Consider the following 23,706-nt stretch of genomic DNA (forward strand, 5'->3'; position numbering starts at 1 on the left):
AAGACAAACAATTCATCTTTTTTAAATAAATTAAAAATTATTAATATTAATAATATGTTCATATTAGTGATATTTTTCATATATTTTGTCGATTTTTTGCAATACTAAAGACATGTCAATTTCCTTCTCATACCAATGTCGAATCCATACATATAGAAATGTCGATTTGTGGACGAAAATTTAATACTTCTCCTGTGAATAACTCAATCCCCAAATAGAAATTTCACCGAGTCGTCCCAATTCTCCATATTGGAAAATAAAATAGAGCAAAGATGAAAATTGTCAACCTACTCCAATATCATCTATAATATGAAATTTTTAATCATTTATTTACATGATTGCAGAGAATTAAGAGTATTTGGTCATAGTTATAAATTCAACTAGCATCTCAATTTGTAGTGAGTTCATTATTTCTTTAATTTTACACCTTAATAAAGTTTATTTATGGCAACCATCTAGATCTAGATCTACAAGGTGGGTGAGAGACTTCAGTATTTAATGTTGTGAATCTTTGGAGAGAGAGGCTAAACCAAGGCTTGAGAATTATAAAAATTAGGTTAAAATACTAGTTTAATACCTGTACTATTAGATTTAATTTGTTTTAGTCCTTATAATTTTTAAATGTTCGTTTTGGTCCCTGTACTTTCAATTTTGATTAATTTTAGTCCATGTACTTTGAGAATGTTCATTTTGGTCTCTGTACTTTTAAAAAGTGGTCATTTTGGTCCTTTCATTTTATTTTAAATCTTATTTTTTTATATCGCAATTTCAACACCACATTAAAGTAAATATATTTCGTAAAATGTAAACATTACTTTGTATTAAATAGTTTCTATTATGTGTAAAATTTGTGTTAAAACATTGCGAAGAGGGACTAAAATTATCACTTTTTAAAAGTACAAGGACAAAATTGAACATTTTCAAACTATAAGGAGTAAACTGAACCAAAGTTAAAAGTATAGGAACAAAATGAACATTGTCAAAGTATATGGATTAAAATAGACCAAGGCTAAAAGTACAAGGACCAAAATAGTATTTTAACCTAAAAATTAATATCTTATAAAATTAGTGCGGGAGAGAGAGGCTAGCCAAAGCAAGGCTTGGAATTTGAAAATTCGAAAATTTTAAGTTGTGTAATGTGTGTTTAGATTTTATAAATAAATATGTTATAAAATGGTGTTCTATTATTTGATTTGTGAGTTTGTTATTCCTAAACGTTAGTAGGCAGGGTAAAAGATAGAATATTTCATGAACGAACAGTCTATGTACTAAATATAAAGTCGAGTTCTAAACTTTGGGTTATATATAATATATTTTTTTAATACAACAGGGGTGAAGATTCGAACTCATGACATTTTAGTCGGAGATTGATGGTTTAACCAATTGAATTACACGTTGGGGTTATATACAAGAATTGAGGCAATAAAGAAAGGGAAATATTAAAATATCATTTTCCCTTGAGATCCAGATAGGCATCTTTAAGACTAAATCTTCAATATAGATCTTCAAACCTAATTTTAGAATTAATTTTCCCATTCCCATCTTGGAACCCTCCAATTGGAAAAAAATTTAATAAGAATATTATTTGAACAAATGGACCAATGAAGATACTAAGGTGATTCAAAACTTCATTTCTTAATGCAAAAGGTGGCAATCTTTGAATACTTTTCAATTAATAAATTAAACATGAGATTGATGTGCCAATATTTTATAGTCATTATTGGTATTGCCATTGTTACGGAATATGTAGGATCGAAGATTTGAACCTCTAATTCATAAGGTATTTTAAAGGGGTAGGAATCTTCAATTTTTTTCTACCTAATCAGTAATTCTAGTAAGCACGTTGGAGAAATTATTTTGAAGTTGGATATTCTTGATACTCGTTGCTGTAAATTGAGAAGATTCATCCAATTATTTTAAATGGTAAAGCCTTTTCCCAGAAGATTTAAACCCGTTTCTTTGAGATGATCGAAGTTTCTTGGGTCCGTTGTAGAGATTGAGGGGTAATGGCAGAGGAAATGCTTTCGTCTTCTCCTTTCGGTGAGAAAGGGAGGTTTTTGTGGCAAGCTTACTTCTTTGGGATATTGTGGGGAATTTGGTTGGAAAGGAACAACATAATTTTTAGGGGTGGAGAGAGATAGCGGGGCAGTTTGGGATCTCATCAGGTTTTTATGGGGCTCTGTCTCGAAGTTGTTTTGTATTATTATCAGTTAGGTCATATTGGATTGGAATTCCTTCTTTAGCTAGAGCTTCCCTTGCTCGACTTTTACTTTTATTTTTGTATGTCCGTATTTTTGTTCTCTTTTTCATTTATCTGAATGAAAAGTGGAGTTTCCAAAGAAAAAATGGTAAAGCTTTTAACTTTTGCTTTTAAACTTGTTGATGGTATAAACTCTCTCTTTCAAAGGTGGATGAATTTGCTTGACTTCTGTACCTCTTATATTTTCCGTTTGCCTCTCACAAATTTATTCAACGTTTTATTTCATGTAATTCATACACTATAATTTATGCTTTACCTTTCTCTCTCACTTTAACTTTGTTAAAGTTGTTTGTCTTGTGAGTTAATCTTATCTACTATTCAAATATTTTCAATTAAATAACATTTATCAGTGTTCTCACAAGATTGATCGTGTCTATTCCAACATGGAATTACAAGAAATTATTTCTCAAGACATCTCATGCGATTGTTCAATTCGAAGAAAGCACAAATCTTCAAGTTTTCTACAATAACTTAGATAATTCTTGATAGATTAGCAGAATATCAAATTTTCAATATGATTCAAGAACACTCTAGTTTTACTAGAAAGCTCAAGGTTATAATTTGTCTATGGAGGCCATCAGCTAATTTTTTCACAATTTTTATTTATTTTCCTATTTTCATATGTATGATAATTTAAACGTATCATATATATTTATTATTTCATGCTTCATGCTTCATGACTTTCTTATATGTTATATTTTTGTTTATTTATTCATTTTATCCACATTCATTGATTTTTTTTATATTAATACATATCATTAAAGTTTTTAAGGGTAGAAATATATAATAGTTTCTCCCATCTAAAAATCTAAATGGTTTTTATCTATGGAATTCAAATTGTACTGAGAATATAAATTTTCCTCGTCTAAAGAATTTTAAAAACGAAGAAGATACCTTATTAACTCTAGGCGTTGGCCTCTTATTTAATGGAGGGTAAACTATGTGCTTCACTAAAAATTCAAGCATTTGATCGGTGTGTAATCTTTTTATTTTGTAGGTTTTATCAAATTTTTTTTTATTCTAGAGGAGTAAAAAGGTTAATTTTTGAAAATTGAATAACTAGAATAAATATCTTTTGATAACTTTTTTTTTTAGTTTCTGTTTCCTTGAAAATTACGTTGTAGTTTACACTTTTCTTGAAACTCACTTTATTTATTTGCCAAATTTGTTTTAAAAAGTAATCTCTTTTTTAACTTTTTAAAATTTGACTTAGATTTTAAAAACATCTTTTAAAAAAATACACAATTAAATTAAAGAAATATATGCTCCTTCTATTTATAATTTTTTTTGAAAAAATATAGACAAACACTAGCATATTTAAAAAATCTTGTTTTTTTACCGCCATGGTAAAGTGTAAGTCATTGGTTCAAATCCGGACCTTTGGAAGGGATTCCAGGATTATGAAATTATAATGATCTCATATATATATCCCTCCTCAACTCCTCCATGGAAATAGACGGTTAACCGGAAATACTTACAGCATTCATCTTCGAGACCCTTTTCGTCAAATTATTAGTTAGAAATAATTTGTTATGTTACTAAATGATAAACTTTGATCCAAAACGAATCTTAAATACTTCCTACTTTTTCAAACAATCAAGGGAGTAGCATGAAAAAAATTTTCAAACTTATATTTATAAGCTTAATTTTTAAGAATATAAAACAAAAATAAAATAGTTCGGTAAAAAATAAAACAGATTTATATCTAAAACAACTTTGAAATAAAATAGATCAGAAACTAAAGAAGAACAATTTTTTTTTCTTGGAAGGTGATGGATCAGACTGCTGCAGATGAAACAAAACTCAGAGATATTATAATTTCGTCCAAAATATAAAATTAAGGATGAGAATTTCTGAAAACGACGGACCCCATTTCCATCCAGCAATGGTTTGGGGCTGCCATTTTTGGAGCTCAGTCCAAGATTAATGGCTTCTCTCTGGAAACCTCCTATTGCCTTCTTCTCCCCAATCAGACCCACCTTTAACCCATCAAAAATGGCGTCCAATCCCACCCACACCCTCCTCCGCGCCAACGATCCTGACATTGGCGGCGGCAGAAAAGTCTTCTCGTCTTCTCTTTCTGTGGCTACTGGCCGGAGCTCCGATAGTGGTAGCAAAAGCACTGGGAAGCTTCCTGTTCTCCTCTTTGACATCATGGGTACCGTTGTTCGTGATCCTTTCTATGATGATGTTCCCGCCTTTTTCAGGTGCTTGGATTTTCGTTTTCTTGTTTGATTTTTAGTGGGAATTTACTCAGGATGAAATGCAAAAATGGAAGACGAAGTAATTCTAGCTTATGGGTTTGAATTGTGTGACTCGATTTTGAGAAATTGGGAGCTCGGACTATCAACTATGGATTTGTTAATCTCACAACATATACAAATTATAGTCATAAATCAAAATTCTATGTTTTAATAGCAGAATCGTTGTGCAATTCAAACCCAAATTACACAATGGACTTCCCAACTTCAGGCTTCATAAACTCAAACTTGTCAATGCAATCTACATATTTACTAAATATAACAGGAATAGACCAAAGAAATGAACCTTATAATAAAATAAGTTGTAGTTTCTACTTGTATGTAATCTCTTTCTTTTTCAGAATATTATTGGAAGGTATATACATATGTATATTAGTGTTTAATATGATGCCTTAGTTAATTGCATGGGAATTCACTGCTCAGAATGTCCATGGAGGAACTACTTGAACTCAAGCACCCAACTATATGGTTAGAGTTTGAAAAGGGTATGATTGATGAGGTATGGCTACCTTCTTATTAGCCTATGTTCCCAAGATTTTGCTAAGGTTACTAGACTTGCATCATGGAGGGACTATACTTGGTTAAGTTTTTGTGTTTTCATAAGCAATCACCTTCTGAAGCGGCATTCTGTTGCAGTCATTTTATATGTAAATGGTTACAATTATCTGTGTTCTCAATGTGGTTAAATCCCACCATTTGCTTCCTCTTCCCTTTCTTTCTTCCTCTCCTGTTGTCTTTATTTTGTTCCCTCCCTTCTAAAACCCATCTCAAAGAAAAAACAGACCTCTAGTAATCTAATAATTTAAGTTTTTTGCCATTGCTTTTTTATTAAAAAGGAGATAACTATAGCTATCTTTATAGTTTATTCAACTGGTTGTTTAAGAAAATAAAGGAGATGTATTTGTAAGAAGTAGAGACTTTGCTTTTTATTTAGTTTTTAAATATATTTATGTGGCATTTTATTTGCTGGTCTTTAATATCTGACTTATATTTCTAAAAATTGTTGTTTTCTTTAAGGCAGAGCTGGAAAAAAGATTCTTTAAAGATGGGCGACCTGTAGATTTTGAAGGTTTGCCGAAATTCCTTCCTGTTTTCTTATTCCCTTTGATTTCCAATTTTATGTCATTCTCTTTGCATTTTCTGAAAGAATAGTGATCTTACTTTATATTGAGATTGTAATAAAATCCCAACTTAATTCGAATGCAGATAAAAACACATCTGAAAAAATTTAGAGTTTTAATTATTTATCTTTACTTTACTTTGTCTTGAGTGATTGTTGATGCAACATAAATTGATGAATTACTACTTTCAGAATGTTTGAACATCAGATCATTCTATTAAATACTCTGTTTCTGAGGCTTTTTAAAATCTTTATGTAGGACAAACTCATTGAAATTTTTCTTCATTTCATAATGTAACATACTAAAAATTTATGCACTATATCTTACTCTAATTTGAAAGGCAAGGAATCAAATGCTTAACTCGTTTACTTGGGTTTTATACTTCTGTTTTAACTTTTAGTACTATACGTGCATTATACAACACATGAGCAATTTTAACCAGTGCTACTTCCTATGGGAAGATTACTGAAAAGTTCAAATAATTCCAAGTATTCAAATTAGTATTTTTCTCTGCATGTTACTTTTTTTTTTTTTTTTAAATTTAAATTTATATTCTTCTTTATTAGTATAATGTAAATTTTTATTAGTATAATGTAAATTTTGGCCTGTGGAACCATGTGCTCCTCCTTTTTTGCTTCATATTAACTTTCTTTTCTCTCTTTCCAGGCCTCAAAAACTGTATGAAAAGTGGTTACTCCTACCTAGAAGGCATTGAAGAATTGCTAAATGCACTAAAAGAGAGAAACTATGAAATGCATGCCTTCACAAACTATCCCATTTGGTTCGTGAGAAAAGAATCATAGCATGCCATTTCTTGCAATTAAATGTTTCATCAATTTTTGTAATTTCATTTTGCAGGTATGAAATGATCGAGGAGAAGTTAAAAATCTCGAGATATCTATCATGGACATTCTGCTCTTGTAAAAACGGTATTGCTGGAAGGCTTTTCTCTTCTTAAGTTTTTCTCCTTTGACTCCCTTCCTTTTCTTGCCAGGGGCATAATTTTTCTGCATCTCTGTAATTTATTGAATTTTAGTTAACATGCAATTTTCAATTTTATATGTCTCACCTTCTACTTTGATTTGAATCAAAAGAATCTGTAGAACTAGTCACGATATTTTCCTTACTGTTCATTATTTTCCTAATCAGATTTGATTGTAGCATGACGTGTGTGAGACTTTTGAATGTTTTTCCCTTCACTCATTGAAACTTTTTAACAGTTACTTAACTCTCCACTAACCACCAAAATGAAGTCCCAGTTGTTCCTACTGTTTGGTTTAATGTCAACTGGAACTCTGATAAATGTGGAGAGTTAGATGACCCTTTCGAATTGGCCATCCACCATTTGATTTTTTTTGTGGTTTATAAGGTTGATCTTGATAGGGAATCCTACCAGATTCTTCATTACCATTCTACTATGTTTCACATCAGAATTAGTATCTCAATTTTGATCGTGCATGGGTATTTTACATGTGTGGATTTCCTATTTGAAGTCTATTTTTAGGAGTAAAAGGAGTTATAGCATTGTAACTTTTCAAGGAAAAGAAGACCCTTTTTATATATATATAATCAATTTTTTTTAATTTCTTCTTTTTATATTAATGAGTGCCTGGGTAAACTTGCACACATCTCGACTAATCTTACGGGACAACTGCCTCGTCCTACTATATTTGGTTGTCAAGAAAATAGTTTGAGCCCATTTCCTCTAAGACCTATACTATTTGCATTTCCCCTTATTGATCACTAGGCTTTACAATGCTAATAATTCCTTTTTAGGAGTAAAACCAAAACTCCCAGACCATAAAATTAAAATCCAATGAACACCACGATGTGAACAAAACTCTAGAAAAAGCTTCCCAACAAAAATTAATATAAAAAGATGAGTCAAAACTTTGTAGATAGATGTAAGCCACACTTAACAGGATCAAAATCTTTCTTCGAAAAGAGCCCGTTTGCCTTCAGATAACCACTGATTCCTTTCCGCCCATATGCCCCACACAATTGATTTGACAATGTTGATCCATAATACTTTTGCTCTCCTATTTAAACCATGACCGCAGAGCAGATGGAAATTACTCTTTTCTTCCTTCCAATGAAGAACCTAAGAACAAACAAAATCTTGAAACAGAGCCTCCCATAAATTCCTGGTAAAGGAACAATGGAAGAACAAGTGATGAGGTAAATCTTGTTTAGATCTAGAATGAATAATTGTCTCCACACGCAAGTAGTTGTGTTTTGTAAGTTACAACAAATACAATAATTTGATGTCGTAGACTTCTAGAAGTACACTGAATTCGATGAGGAAAGGCAAACTATGAAAAAATGTTTTCTGTCTCTTCTTGCTCTGCTCTTTTCTTCCATTGTATTTATAATAAAAAAGATCGGAAAAGTAGCCAAGTTGGATGTGTCGTTGTCTTTATCACGATGTTGATCCTATTTGCCATATGTTTCAGGGAAGAGGAAGCCGGATCCTGAATTCTACTTGGAAGCCGTGAGACATCTTGAAGTCGAACCAGCTAGTTGTATTTTCATCGATGACAGGTTCGTCTTATTTGATAGTAATTGAAATAGAATTATGATTGGAAGCCTCTGTACATTTGACTTTGGTTTTCTTATTAGTTATTATATTGATATAAAGTTACAAATGTCAGAAATCTATCATATATGCATATAGTCACTATCTTATCATCGACAGGCAAGATTTCAGTTTTTCTCATTTCTTCTCTACAATAATAGAAATTTAAAATGATTTAAATTTCTTTTCATTCTGTTGCGTCGGACAAAGGAAATGCCTAAGCATACATTTTCTAATCCAAATTTCTATGTTGCTTCTAAGGTTTCTTTTTTGCACAGAAGATTGCAACTGTTGCAAAAATCAGGGTTCTTATAGTAGATCGCATCAACCTCGTAGTTTTGAGTCGGTGGAACTTGTTTTAAAAGACTCCACATACTCGGTGATCTAGGAATTTGGCCATGATGTTTTCAACTTATATTTCAACATAGAAAGATTTTCGTGTTTCTTTCCAGCAGGATCTTGCGTCAGTTTCTAAAAAATTTGTCGACCATAGAACACTTTTTTCTTTTTTGGGTAGAACATGTGGGGATGGGGATTCGAACTTACCATCTTTTAGTCGGTGATAAGTGTCTAAACCAGTTGAACCATCCTTAGATTGGTATTATTGGACACTCTAAAATGAGTAATGCTTGTCATTCCTCGTACAAACCCTTTATGACTAATCAAACTTTGTTGCTTGAGGAATGTTTCATTAAGATGGAGAAAAAATTGTCAAGCCTAGTAATGCATGCTTCTAACTCAAGTGAGGAAAAAATTATTCAATGTGGGCACTAAATTGTGGGTGCTCCATCTAAACTCATGAAACTATAATTTTTAGTTTATCTATCCTGCAATATAAAACTGTCAACCACATTGTACCAACCTCCTTAAATAATTTCTCTAAGTGAGGGCTGGAGGTCGGGTCAGCCTATTCAATAGAGATTTTCGTGGAGAAACTCTATTGGCTCGCTTATTCCAAGTAGGGAGGTTGGCCTTGCTTTCTGGGTGATGGCTCAAATGGCTAAAAATTTGAGACAAGACTAGAATTCTCTAGCTTCTTTTTGGATAGAGTTGAAAAGGAATGTGAGAAGTTGGTCTTATTCTTGTGTGCATGTCTGTATATATTTCTGCAAGCAGAAAAAACAAAGAAAAATGTTATGAAAGTTACTTATAGCTATATTTCCTTTGTTTTGTTTTTTGTTTTTACAAAATTATTTTGGGAATGTTTCAAAATCAAAAACTATTTTGAAATTTTTTTTTTCTTCAAGCCTCATAATTGGGCTAGAACAAAGAAAAAATGTTAGTAAATAAGCATGAATATTAAAAACAGAAAACCAAAACGAAAACGATTATGAAACGGAGCGCTAACTCTTTTCATTTACGAGTTTACTTCAGAAAGAAGAATGTAGAAGCAGCAAAGGAAGTTGGCATTGTTGGACTACATTTCAGAAGTGCAGATTTACTACTACAGGATCTCTGTCTTCTAGGACTCGATATTTCAGCCGATAACATCGCCTAAAATCGGGATCGACATAAATACTACAAGCATAATCATGGAGGTTCGTTTCTCTCTTTGTAATTTCACCATGGAAAATAAAATCATCTTTCCTCTTGATTCAATTGTTCTTCATGTTGGAATTCTGTTCTTGAGAGTGTTACAGCTGGGAATTCTTTTGTGGGATCCTTTTACTGCACAAAATGAAAAAACACTCATTTGTAACTCAATTCAAATTATGATCAGAATCAGCTGGGATTATATCAATTGGGCATTTCTTCATTATGATCTGTTTATCGATTTGGAAGAAAGGGCATGAATATGGAAGCAATATCAATATCGTTTTTTTGTAATGGTTAAATCATCACTGAATTAAGGTGATGGGATTACGGTGAGGTTAATCATTTATCAATACTTGAACATTTTGTTTCTCTCTCAATCATTTATCAATACTTGAACATTTTGTTTCTCTCTCACTCATGAGCTTGAAAATTTGCATAATGTCCAATAAATCCATCAATATGAATGGGGAGAAAATGATTGCAAAGGTTCGAATACAAGACAAAGTCTTGGATACCATGCTAAGATCAAAAGTTTGAGAGAATCAATTCACTCTATTAAAGTCACTAAATAATCAAGAATACACGTTAAAGTGGATAAATGATTAAATTCATCGTAGATAATTGCTCAAACGAGGCTAACTTAGAATGATCTAGTGACGTAAACCATTTCAGTGCAGGGCCCCGTAAGACTCTTCTGGAACAATCGGATGACAGCCCCTTCGTCTTTCTCTAAAGGGCAGACATCGGCACAATAGGCTTGTTGATGAGAGATGGGACAACCTTTTTCGTTGTCTTTTTCGAATTCCTTTTCACCTTTTTGATATCTTTCTAAATGGGTGTGAATCAGGATAAAGGGAGAAATCCCTGAATTTGGTGGAAAAACTGCCAATGCCTTGCGTTTTCTTCCAAAAATCCTCAATTTGAATTTATCTGCATACTCGTTCATCCCCGTTGGGGGAATGGGTAACCTATCAACTTAAGCTTTTGAATTTAGTTGTGGTCAATGAGATGCTCGGTTGTTTATTTGGAAAAGACCTTGTAAAGGAAATTATTTTACTAATAAAAATCTTCCTCCTCGAAATATTTGCAAAAATGTAATTTTATTCAAGTAAACTATCTTTCTAAATTCTAATATATTATATTTTTAATATTATTGTTAAGTTACACCAGTTTACTTAAAATATTTATCACTTCATTTAAGAGAAATATTTTATTTTTGCGATTTCAGAGTTGACGGATGTCAACGAAAGAGAAGAGAAAGTTATTCCAGCTATGGACACATCATTTTATCTCTTTAATTTTTTAGAAAATTAATTTTTAACGTAAATTTGACAATGTGTATTAATTTTGACTCTTTAAATTTTAATTAGGAATTTCGATAAATAGTACAATTTTTATCTTCTAATAAATTTACGTTTGAAAAATAATAAAATAATATCATTTTATTATACATTTAATGAATTATAAAATATATGTATTGTCAAAATGATAGGGAGATTTTGTCCAAATGTGTGTTTTGAGAGATTTGTTTCAGGATCAATCTCATGCATTAATCAAGTTTTGTGCTTTCTTTATTTTCTTTTTGGTTAGTAATGCGTTTTGAGAGATTTTTATTTTTTATTTTTTGGTTAAAATTAGTAGGTGGATTCTAATAGAAATTAAAAGAAAGGTAAAAGTTGTCCATAATTTAATCGGATGAAATTAAAAATTTATGATAAAAATTGACATATTAGATTAAGTTGAAGGCAAAATTTTGATTCTTTTTCCCTTTAATTATATTAAAATGAAGGTTAACTAGGTAAGGTATTTGTTATTTGTATCTTTTAGAATTATACTACTTATTTTATTTTGGTTTTTTGTTTTTTTAATTTTTTAAACATAAAACTAAAAACATTTCAAGTCCGGTTTAATAACTATTTTGTTTTTAGTTCTTTATTTTTAAAAATTATACTTAATTTATTATATTTTTTAAAAATACTTTTCACATGTATTATAAATACTTGAATGAACTCAATTTCAAGATACATTTTAAAAATAGTTATTTTTTTAGTTTTCAAAAATTAACTAATATTTTTTAAAATTAGATAACAAAACGAAAAACTAAAAATAAAATAATTATCGAATCTAAACATATGTTATGAAATTGGTACGATTATTATTATTTTGTTTTTTAGTACCCGACATGTTATATTTAAAATAAAAATAAAAATTTTGTGAAGTTCACTTTGTTGCATAAATCTCACTCACTTGCCAAACAAATTCCTTTTCTAACAAGGGAAGTGCATAAAAGCTCCCTCTTTTTTCATCTTTGATTGTGATGAAATTTCAGAAATTACAGAACCCCATGCACAATTTTCGATTTCTAAGGTTTCTTTGATCTCTCTCTCTTTTTTCCATTTTTATACCTTCAAGATCTAAAAAATGGCGGACCCCCGCAACTTGTCCTGCTACAACTGTGGCAGTGTAGGGCTTACAGACGGCTTCGATGGCTTCTTCTACTGCCTCCAGTGTGGTTCCCAGGCCGACGACATCATCGACACCGGCGTCGCCGACGAGGATTTGTTACTACGAGACGCCGGCGAACGCGGCGGCCCCATATACTCCCAATCCCACACGCGCCGCCGCATTCCCGCCGTTCTCAAGGTGGAGCCCCTGTCTCAGTCTCAGCCGCAGGCCCTTTTTGGCGCGGCGCACTCTCAGTTCTGGGACAGCCTTAATTTGAAGGAGGAGGGGGACGCCGTGGCGCTGTTGGATGATGGCGTGGGGCCTACCGGTCCCGAGGATTTCGGGTCCGGTGGTGTGTTATCCGGAGCTCCGAGTTTTGAGGAGTATGCTGAGGAAGTGAGGATGAGGTATGTGATGGGGTTGCAGTTGATGGTGGAGCTTCAGTGTGAAGCTTTGGTGAAGGAGTTCAAGGCGAGCCCTGTGATTTGTGGGTTGGCGGCCAGCATTTGGTTGAGATTTGTGACTGCTACACGGGTCTTTGATGAGGATTGGGCCTTTGAGGCTGTTCAGGATTCTGAGAGCCAATGCCAAGGTTTTATCACTCTTTACTTCCTCTAGAAGTTAATATTTCAATTCATTTGGCTTTAGATTGTAAACGTTTCCTGGAATTTGGTTATTACTTTGGATGAGAGAGTTTTAATGGATGGCTTTTATTTGCTTCTTTTAACATGATTTGGTGGATTCTGGTCCCCGAATGGCAGCCCGATTGACAAGGACTTGGGGTCTCTTGGTCATACTGGCTTAGAGGTTTCAAGTTCAAATCTTCTGGTGAGCTTAATACCAAAAACCGTTTATATGTCTCCCAGGTTCGGGTCTTGGGCGGGCTCGGGTGCTCTTTGAGTATGGGGAGGCGGAGCTTCGACTCTTAGTTATCAAAGGAAAAAAACAACATGATTGGGTTGATTCTGATGGTTGCCTTAAGAACTTAACTCATCATTATTATTCCATTGTTTCTCATGCCCATGAAAAGAGGCCAACAAAAAGTTTTGTTTAAGCATACAATGTTCCATTGGGAAAGAAGGAAAGCGAAAGAAATAAAACTAACAGGCGAGTATGAATGCATTCAAATTAAGACATAATTATCAAACAAACAAGACAACGAACAACAATGAGAAGACTTAATCATGGTCAAATCAAACCACTCCCTCCAAGCTAGGAACTTATCTTCGAAGATCCTCAAATTGCACTCCAATCATAATTCAAAAATAGTAGCTTTAACAACATTGACCCATATGGAATGAGCTTTGGAGTGAAAATCGGGGCCTACTAAAAGCTTGTTAGACAGTCTCCGTTGAAGTAATTCTGAAGTATCCGCCTGTGATATTGTTTAGATAGTCAAATATCATAGCTCTAAGTATAAAATCCATATGAAATACCTTTTCTCCTTGTTTCTTTGTTTTAGGCATAATTTTGTCTGAATGACATCATATAGATTTGTAAGTAAAGTTGGATAAATACCTTATCAATTCCTGTATGTAGTGTTACTTGGGTTTTCTTCAATTTGATTTTTAACATGTTTTATTGTTTTCGCTAGACCTCTTAGTATTTTTAGTTGTAGTCATCTTCTTATCTTTCACTTCAGTTTCAAACTGAGTTTTCCTTCGTTTCAACAGATCCTGGAAACATTAGACCAGTTTCCAGTAGACATAAAGCAGAACCCCACAATTTGTTTGGTCAGCGGGTTGTAGTTGTATGGGTTAAATCTTTAAGAAAGAAGATACCATTATCTTGTACATTAGCCATTTCATTTTTGGCTTGCCATGTCGCCCGAGAAGCAATTTTGCCGACAGACATAATGAAGTGGTCACTTGAGGGGAAACTTCCATATTTTGCTGCTTTTATCGACATTGAAAATCGCATTGGACAAACATCAAGGGCCTGCCCTATAAGTTCAAAGCATATGTATAGGCCTTCTCGAATTCCCCCACTCCAGAAGTTAGAATCTTTGGCAGCATCAATAGCTCATACCATAGGGCTGAATCTACCTCCAGTTAACTTCCATTTGATAGCTTGTCGTTATCTTGACAAGCTGTCCCTTCCAGTTGAAAAGATTTTGCATCATGCTTGCCGCATTTACGAGTGGTCGATGCCTCCCGATTTGTGGTTGTCAACCAATGAGCTGAGGCTTCCCTCTCGTGTTTGTGTTATGTCAATTCTAATTATAGCAATGAGAATTCTCTATGATCTCCATGGTTTTGGAGAATGGGAAAAGAGTCTGTCCATTAATTGTGCTTCATCTTTCCCACCTAACCAGAAGACACATTCAAGTCCTGCTCATAATTTCAGTAACACGCAGGCTGATAGGGAAAATGGATCTGGATTTACTTCACATAATGTGGATAATCTGTCTGCCTCTGTTGAGAACTTGAATCTGCACAAGCCTGAACTGACTACTACAGAGTTCCTCTCCAAGATTGAAGCTCGATATTATGAGATCGCTGAAACTTATGGTATGATTTTAGTTTTATTGTATTTTAAAAGTTATAGCCACCGAAACTTATGCATGTGCTTTTACTAGATAAGATTATCCTTCCTCTTCCTGGTTGCTTATATTTATTACTAATGTCGTTTTGGTAACTTCAAAATTTTGTTGGCAGAATACTCTCGGGACTTGCCAACCTACCTTCAACACTGTAAGGATGTCGTCTTTGCTGGTTTAGAATCTTTATTCGAGGATCACGAGGAAGAAAAGATGATCGAACAATTTTGGAATTATTATCAAAATCAGAAGGTAATGACTATACTGCAAGTCTGTTCTTTTTTTCTTTTCTCTTTTCAGAAATGAATTCAAATTTCTTTGATGATTGAGATTCTTGCACAACATATGATGAATTCCCTTTCTTTTCTTAATAAGGATGGTATTTTGATCTTAAGGGTAAAGAGACAAAAAAAAAGAGTGAGAAGGCTATCTTGAGTCACTGGGTGAGGCTTTTTTGAGCACTTCGCTATCTTGAACCGACCAATCACTAATAGTGGCTTCTTTAAGACTAATAGACTAGAATAATCTCAGGTTGACAAGATGCAGCTGAATTTCTATAGCCCAAGAGTGATTCTAAAAACTCATGTTGGTCCCATTACCCATCTTAAAGTTAAAAACTCTTGGCATACATTCTTACAAACTTCCAGCGGCCCATGGTGGTCGGATGTTTGTATTTGCTGGCAGACCAACCCCCTTTTTGTAAAGTAATGAAATGATGGAATGCCACATAGAGTTTTTCTCCAGAGGAGCCTCCAATCCTGCAAATCGATGTTTTTATTTTTTATTTTTACTGAAAAACTGAGCTTTTTTATTTTTATGGCTTTTTTTACTGAAAAACTGGCTTTTTATGAGCTTTTTTTACTGAAAAACTGAGCCTCCAATCCTGCAAACTGAGCTTCATTAAAAACATTATTTTTTATTTTTATTTTGAGAAAAATGATAGAAACAATGGGCATACAAAAAAACAGCTCAACAAAAAGAGCCAAACTAAAAGAACATACTCCAAGCAAGATCAAACCTAAGGAGTAATTACAAAACACTTTTCCTCCCTAGATCTCTCCATCCCTCTAAAAATCTTGTTGTTGCTCTTATACCACAAACTCCACAGAACAACAAAAAGAGAAACCCATTGAATCGATGTTTTTCAATACCATGGATCGTATTCAGAGGATGTCTTCCTTTTGTCTGGACCCGCAGTTGTGTGTTTTCTGTAGGATGCCTTGGAAAATCTCGATCATTTGTTGTGGACTTGTCAGTTTGTGTAGGATTTATGGCTTTGGTTCTTTAGGTGTTTTGGAATAGTCTGGGTCTATTCTAGAGAGTGTAGGGCGATGATGGAGGAAGTGTTGTTATCCTCCCTTTTCGTGACAGGGGTTGTTTTCTGTGGTAGGCTTCTTTTCTGGCTACTTTATGAGGTATTTGGCTGGAGAGGAACAATAGACTGTTTAGGGGGTGGAGAAATTTGTAGACTATATTTGGGATCTCATTAGGTTTAATACTTCTTTATGAGGATCGGTCGCCAAGGCCTTTTGTAATTATTAGTTAGGCAGCATTCTTTTGGATTGGAGTCCTTTTCTTTAGGGTGCTCCCTTTTTCGGGGCTATCTTTTTGTGTGCCCTTCTTGTATTTTTATATCTCTTTTCATTTTTCTCAATGAAAGCGTGGTTTCTTATAAATAATAATAATAATAATAAATAAATTCATTCCCATGCTGAAAGAAAATCTGTTGTCTTTTTTTTTCTTTAAGGAGTTTAGACGTTCGAGCTACAATTAGCTGAATATATCTTTGGTCCCTAACACTTGCACAATCATTTTGGTTCTTAATGTTTGATGTCAAATTTTTTGTATTGAAGTCCCTACTCGTCAGTTTGTTAAAAATATTTGTGCATATCATACTTCTGGGCTGGATTATACCATAACGATTAAATTCTTTTCACATATCACATGATCTGGCTCTTCCACATTCTACCAGTATTTGTTGCCAGCTCAACTAATGTTTATAACTTTCACCTGTTGTCATGTATGAAATTTAGGAAGTTCTTTAATTGGAACAGGTCAAAGTTTTTAATGAAGCATATTTATCGACATCTCCTTTTTGCTTAAAGCAAGTGTTTGTATCATGCTTTGGCATTTAGATTATAACACTGCGGGATATGCTTATCATTGTCTTCATTATGGTTATGACATCATTGCTATTTTTTCCTGAATGTTCTTCGTTGGAATGAGTCAGAGGTTGCTGATCAATATAGAGTTTTTTTTTTATATATATAAATATCTATGAGTGTTGTGGCAACTTGCACGCCTCGATTATTCTCACGAGATAACCGCTTGACTCTACTATATTAGATCAGGTTTAAAGGACAACCAAATATAGTGGGTTGAGGTTAGATCCTATAGTGGCTACCAAAGATATTAAAATCCTATGAGTTTTTTTAGAAACAATTGACTATTATAGGGTTGAATGGTTGTCCTATGAAATTAGTTAAGGTGCGCATAGATATCGGGAAAAGAAATGAAAATTAGTTACTTTTGAAAAAAAAGAGAGGAATAACCAACTCAATATCATCATACTTACGTGCATCAATGAGATTGGAAAGCAATGACTAATAGTGAGAGAATTGACTCAGTTGAAAAAAGCTTGCACACCTACTCCATTGGACAACCACGGTTGTCCCTACTACATTGGATTTGGTCAAAATAATAAAGGGACAATCGAATATAGTGGATTGAGGTCAAATTCCCATAGTGGCTATTTATATATATATATATATTTTATGAGAAATTCCCATAGTGGCTATTTGAGATATTAAAATCCTATGAGTTTTTTGAGAACCGACTATTGTAGGATTAAGTGGTTGTCCCATAAAATTAGTCGAGATGCTCATAGATATCGGAAAAAAAGAAAGGGAAATCGACTGGGAGCCAATAGTTATACTTTTCAATATTATTTGCTTTTGTTGTTATGCAACAGGGATTCTGTAACTGTACGATGATTTTTACCATACCAAATTTGTTTATGAATAAGTCAATGCTTATTTGGAAGGTAACATATCATAACGCAAGCATAAGCCATAACTACAACCAAATAATTGTTACAGGAGGACTCGGAACAAACAGAAGATGTAGATCAAAATGCTGCTTCCAACCAAAAGAGATTGAGGGAAGGTTCCGCTGACCGATTATCCAATGAAAGCAAGAAACCGAGAGGCGAAGAAGGTATTAGCAGAGAATCATCCGATAACAAAACTTCCAACTCAAATAATTCTCAGCAAAGCCATTCGTCCAAAAGTTCAGAAGGTGGTGATGAGGAAGAACTATCCTCCAAAGACAAAGCTCCAGCACAAACTTCCATAGACGCATCAGTCAAAAGGCTAAAACTCGACATGGAAGAGAAAAGGTTCTGCTATATTCCACCAAGGGTCAACCCGAAGAGATTCGGTTACCTTCACTACTCGAGGAAGATCGATGGAGGTGCATTGACTTACGCAGCTCATGCCGATTACTACATACTGCTTCGAGCTTGTGCTAGAGCTGCACAAATTGATATTAGGATTATGCACATTGGAGTGCTGAGTCTTGAGAAAAGACTGTCTTGGTTAGAAGCAAGAATCCATCACTCCCTCCATTTAACTCCCTCTGGTGTTTCTTGTGAGTTTTGTAGCGATGTGGTGCCTGAAAATGCAACCGTTGATTCCATTGGCCTGTCAGATTTGAATATTTAACTGGTGTATATAATTTATTCTTTTTTTTTTATTAATCTCTTGAGAATATATTAAAATGATTGAAAAAACACAAACTTCTTAGTTCAAGTTTTTGAATTTAGTGGTATATTATTAATATGGTAATAGAATAGGAGGTTGTGTTTGTAGTTCTCTTGTTGGATGACATTTTAGTTTTCGAGCCTGTGAATGAAGAATGTTAAGAATATGTTAAAATAACTAAATATAGAGTAACATAATCAAATTTTTAGTTTTGGTGATATAGTTTAATATCATTCTCTTTTTTTTTTTTTTCTTTCTTGCTTCTCATTTTTAATTTTTGAGAAACATAAGCACTTGGTAATTGTGGTTTTCTATTTTTAAGAAATTTTTTAAACAATAGATAAAAGCAGTATTTCATAAACATAACATAAAAATTTTGAATATCTAATTCGAAAAATTAATTTTCATATAAAATTTTTACTTTTTAAATTTAAAATTTTAGTATACAAAGAAACATGTTTTTGCTTCTCTTTTCAATAAAGATAAATAAATAAAATAGTTATCAAAATAATTCAAACAAATGACCTATGAGATGCTTTTTAAAATTAAGATAGCATGTCTTTAATTTAACTAAATATATAATTAATATTTTTCAGCATGCTAATTAACCTACTTGAATTTGTAGGAATATTTTTATGCAGTTTAGAGAATATTGGACCTTAATTTTGAGAATATTATTGTTTGAGTTTTATATAATTTATTAATTAGTTCTACAACAACTCTTTTTTTATTTATTTACTGTTTAATGTATCTAACTACTGATTAAAAAGTTTTTTTTTAATTGATTAAAAAGAAAGGATTTTTTGACTAAAACTTTCAGCAAACTCTGTGGCTCTCTGTTTCTACTAAATCCTCTGGAGTTCGAACTTCGAACCACCGCTGAAGAAGAAGGAAGAAAATGTCGTCTGTTGGAGCATTTCAACTAGCCGCACCTCCATTTCCTTCGTCCTCCTCTTCCTTCAGCAAAACAACCCCTTCTCTTCGTCTTCTTCCCTTTCCCATTTCGTCTCTACAACGCCACGCCATCCTTAACCGGAATTTTCAACGTCGCGATGCCGTGTCAATCGGGCAAATATCGAGATCTGGACGGAAATTTGGCTCCCTCCGCTGCTTCTCTGGTAATTTCTTGTTTTGCCTCCGTTTTTTTTTTAATTGATTGCTGTTATCTGATGGAGGCTTGTGATGAATTTGTGAAAACTATGTCTGCTGTTGTGATTGGGTTGGTTTGAATCGGTGTTATCGATAAAGTTTATTTAATTGCCGGAGATTAAGGGGGGAAGTTTAATGGGTTTAGGGTTTTGATTACCAAAAACAAATGCTGTTCTCGTTCCTTAGGTTCTTGGCATCTTGAATTGTGTTTTGAGGGTTTCTACTAGCACTGAAGCATGGAGATCGTTTCTTTGCGGAGAGTTTTTGGTGGCATTCAACACTTGATATCTTGTCTGTTGGAAGAAAACCTTCTTTTCCAAGTTGCCTTGACTTAGGTTGTGCTGATAATAGCAAAAGGAGCCTTGGAAAGGAAAGGCAATAGAGCGGAACCTCTCGGTTGGCTTGGTTTTCTATAGTGTACAACCGTAAATAGTGGGGGAGGAGGTTCTTTGGGTTCTTGGGGTGTCGTGGGTTCATAATAGGGACCGTGAGGCTCTGATGGAGGAGATTCTGTTGTCTCCCCTTTTCGGGATAAGGGAAGAATGAAGATTTCTTTTCTTGGCTATTTTGTGAGGCTTTGGATTGAGATAAATAATAGAATCTTTAGAGGGTGGAGAGTTCTAGGGAGTAAGGTTGGAGGATTATTGGAATATCAATGAATTGTTTGTTTCTTATCAAAAAAAAAAAAAAAAAGAAGAAGAAAAAGGTTTCTCTGTGTGGGGGTAGGTTTGGTTGGGATTATTGAAGTCTTTCGCTCATACGAAATGATCAGGAGACTGTAATTACAAAAGAATTTTTGGTAGTTTGAACAACACCTATACACTGTTCCAAAAGAAAATTCTCGATAGGACAAGATTCTTCAAAAACTCTTGTGTCTTTCTTTTCATAATGTCATTTTGGTTTCTCCATATTTCAACCTCATCAAGAATAATAAAGTTTTGTCAACTTGAGCATAACTCAATTAATTAAAGCATACATCCTCCAACTAAAAGGTCGTGAGAAAAAAGAATAATTAAGTTTTAATTAGTTGTCTTATGACTTAATACTTAGCGTGAAGTAAATGCCCTCTTGTAATTCTTTCATTTATCTTAATGAGAAGAAAAAAAAGAGATGTCACTTGGGATTGCGAACATGAATTCTGCCCATTGTTGTGGCAAATGATCTTTGCTGCTGTAGATTTGATCCCCAATCGTCCCTTCGGAATACAAATTTCTGACTTCAGAATTTAGGAATGAGAATGACCACTCGTTGGACTTCTCTTGCAAGAGATTTTAGAAATATTCTTCTTCATGTATGTGTATGGTTGGATACTGCTTTCTGATGTAGCCACAACTCTGCTGTATATTACTTCTGGATTTTGGTGTAGTCTGAGAAACACTTCCATAAGTACTGTTTTAGAGATATTAGAGATATTCTTATAAGAGCAGACACTGTAATAGAAGTTAATTGAAATAGTATTGAAATAGGAAAGGAAGATTACAATAACCATGTACTTCGAGAGGCTTGGACTTGCCCAAAATTACTCTTCAAAATTCCACCCATCCCAAATTCCCTCACCCTGACAACTTCCAAGTAATTACAATTATGCCACTATGAATATTCCAATGACACTCCTAATATTTCCTTATTAATACTCTGCCATATTCCCCACTCCTTGCATATACTCATGGCCTTCTCCATTAATTCTCAAGTAGGTTTTGTTCGCCTTAATGCTATTTTCGGGAGACAGCAAGGGTCTTCAAGTTATTAAGTTTTCCACCTACGAGCTTGGACGTGGGAAGGTAGCTCCAAACATCCAAGTCCTCTAGGATGCTTAGATCGCCACATTCAACTTACTTTGAGTTGCCATCTGCCTTGATTCTTACAAATTTCATGAAGATATCAAATTAGATGTTGGAATGCAATTTCATCTTTAAAAACATGAAAATATCTGAGGTTGTGGGTTGTTACCAATTTTATTTATTTATTTAATTTTTGGCAGCATTGTCTCCCGAGCTGAAAACGACAATTGACAAAGTCGTTACGTCAGAGAAAGTAGTTCTCTTTATGAAGGGATCAAAAGACTTCCCACAATGTGGATTCTCCAACACCGTAGTTCAAATATTGAAGTCATTAAATGTGACCTTTGAGACCATAAACATTCTGGAGAATGAAGTACTAAGGCAAGGACTGAAGGAGTATTCAAGCTGGCCAACCTTTCCTCAGCTTTATATTGATGGAGAGTTCTTTGGTGGTTGTGACATAACTGTTGGTAAGTTTCTGCAATCTTTTCCGTAAAAAGGGGAGATATTTGCTGGTAGATTTAAAAAGTATGATTTAAAGTTTAGGAACGTAATTAAATTTTGTTTTAAATTCTATTTTGGTTCGTGTACTTTTAAAATGTCCATTTTGATCCTACACATTTTTATTTTTTTCATTTTAGTGCATGTACTTTTCAAAAAATCCATTTTGGTACCTATAATTTTAAAAATGGATCATTTTGGTTCCTGCATGTAAAATTTCAACATAAATTTCTATATACAATAGAAATAATGCAAAGTTAGGATAGTTTTGGTCTCTGTACTATAGCATTACGTTGAAATTGTGGTAAAAAAGAAATGAACTAAAATTGTCTCTTTTTAAAAGTATATTGATTAAAATTGAAAGGATAAGGACTAATATGTACATTTTTAAAGGTACAATGACCAAAATATTATTTAAATCTTAAGCTCTTTTTGTTATATATATAATTTAAGATCTAATAGATATGATGCTCAAAATTCATTAACTAAATTTATAAAGTTTCCATATCTACAGAAGCATACAAAAGTGGAGAATTGCAAGAAGTGTTGGAGAAGGCTATGTGTTCTTGAAGCCCATTGTTTGGTTGAGGTTTGGTAATGCTTCTTGATTTGGTTTTTATTTTTATTTTTAGGTGATGGAAAGGTGTACATCAATATGATATTTATGTTACTCAAAGCTTGAAGGAAATGAAACAACTACATTTAGCACTTCTTGAAAAAAGTGTTTTTGAGTGAAAGCATTTTTTCTACCTGCACTTTTGGGAAATGACTGATCACTTGGAAGAATGACTAATTAAGTGATTGTTGGTGTTTCTTCTAACAGCACTTGTAAAGTTTTAGTGTTTCTAAAATTTGCAAAAGCAATTTCACTTATCAATGAAATGTGTTTCTATTCACAATCACATGAAAAAAATCAAAATCCTTTTTTATTATCTAGCTAAACATTGTGAAAATGTTGAAGAGTGCTTTCATTGACTGTTTTTTAATTTTCATGAATAAAATTTGGTCATTTTATTTAGGTGAGATTAGTTACTGAGTCACCATTCATTGAGGCGAGAACGGTGCTGGAGAAACGATGGGACTTCTTCTTTCCTCCCTGAGGGGCTCGTCCATGTCCAATTATGATGGACTCGATTTGCCCCTAGCTCTATAATCCACCCGTATTCCCTAGTTCCTGAAAGTCCTCCTCTCTTGGGCTTAGCCTTCTTTTTCAACTCGAGTCGAGACCTGTTGGGCCCTACCTATCTCTCAAGCCCCTCACGTTTAACAAGTTTATGAATTTTAAAATGTCCAATAAATTTCTATGCTATATCTAATTAGTCGGTTTTTAATAGGTTCAATCTTGGGTTTAGCCTTCTTTTTCAACTCGAGTCGAGACCTGTTGGGCGCTACCTATCTCTCAAGCCCCTCATGTTTAACAAGTTTATGAATTTTAAAATGTCCAATAAATTTCTATGCTATATCTAATAAGTCGGTTTTTAATAGGTTTTTGAATTTTTAGGATTGCATCAACTTATTTGACATTCTTTTTACAAATTTAGGCTTTCTTTACTCATAAGAAACCGGAACGAAAATCAATAGTTATGGGAGTGTTATTTATTTATTTTTCTTTATTATAATTTTTTTTGGAATTGGAGTAAAAACCTCGTAATGTTATTTATTACAACTATTTGGAATCGGAATAAGAATTAGATATATAACAATAATTGGTATATCCCATTTTTTTGTTTTAGCTAACTACAAATACATTAACTAAAAAATTGTGCTAACATTATTT

At 33.4% G+C, this 23,706-nt stretch overlaps 3 protein-coding genes across 6 annotated transcripts; all 3 read left to right on the forward strand.

Annotated features, from left to right (window-relative positions):
- Positions 1-4,042: 4,042 nt before the first annotated feature.
- Positions 4,043-9,958, forward strand: FHY1 (Haloacid dehalogenase-like hydrolase (HAD) superfamily protein). Its single transcript, XM_088128185.1, has 7 exons — positions 4,043-4,467; positions 4,945-5,020; positions 5,539-5,590; positions 6,309-6,423; positions 6,501-6,571; positions 8,096-8,183; positions 9,592-9,958. Exons 1-7 carry the CDS (start codon positions 4,187-4,189, stop codon positions 9,713-9,715), a joined length of 807 nt encoding a protein of 268 aa, XP_087984311.1. The 5' UTR covers positions 4,043-4,186; the 3' UTR covers positions 9,716-9,958.
- A 2,030-nt stretch (positions 9,959-11,988) lies between these two features.
- MEE12 (maternal effect embryo arrest 12) lies at positions 11,989-18,605 on the forward strand. Its single transcript, XM_022294232.2, has 4 exons — positions 11,989-12,790; positions 13,872-14,708; positions 14,856-14,989; positions 17,836-18,605. The coding sequence occupies exons 1-4, from the start codon at positions 12,175-12,177 to the stop codon at positions 18,457-18,459; spliced, it is 2,211 nt and encodes a 736-aa protein (XP_022149924.1). The 5' UTR covers positions 11,989-12,174; the 3' UTR covers positions 18,460-18,605.
- A 706-nt stretch (positions 18,606-19,311) lies between these two features.
- CXIP1 (CAX interacting protein 1) lies at positions 19,312-23,413 on the forward strand. Of its 4 annotated transcripts, none has more exons than XM_088126862.1 (4): positions 19,312-19,616; positions 21,629-21,898; positions 22,429-22,523; positions 22,949-23,413. In XM_088126862.1, the coding sequence occupies exons 1-3, from the start codon at positions 19,397-19,399 to the stop codon at positions 22,497-22,499; spliced, it is 561 nt and encodes a 186-aa protein (XP_087982988.1). In that variant the 5' UTR covers positions 19,312-19,396; the 3' UTR covers positions 22,500-22,523; positions 22,949-23,413. The 4 variants fall into 4 exon arrangements, with proteins under 4 accessions (XP_087982988.1, XP_022149817.1, XP_087982989.1 ...); XM_088126863.1 differs by having other exon boundaries at positions 19,313-19,616; positions 22,444-22,523; XM_022294125.2 differs by lacking the exon at positions 22,949-23,413 and having other exon boundaries at positions 22,429-22,666.
- The last annotated feature ends 293 nt before the right edge of the window (positions 23,414-23,706 follow it).

The sequence above is a fragment of the Momordica charantia genome, assembly GCF_013281855.1.
Source record: "Momordica charantia cultivar OHB3-1 chromosome 8 unlocalized genomic scaffold, Mcharantia_2.0 BLBB01000008.1, whole genome shotgun sequence".
Classification (NCBI taxonomy): Eukaryota; Viridiplantae; Streptophyta; class Magnoliopsida; order Cucurbitales; family Cucurbitaceae; genus Momordica; species Momordica charantia.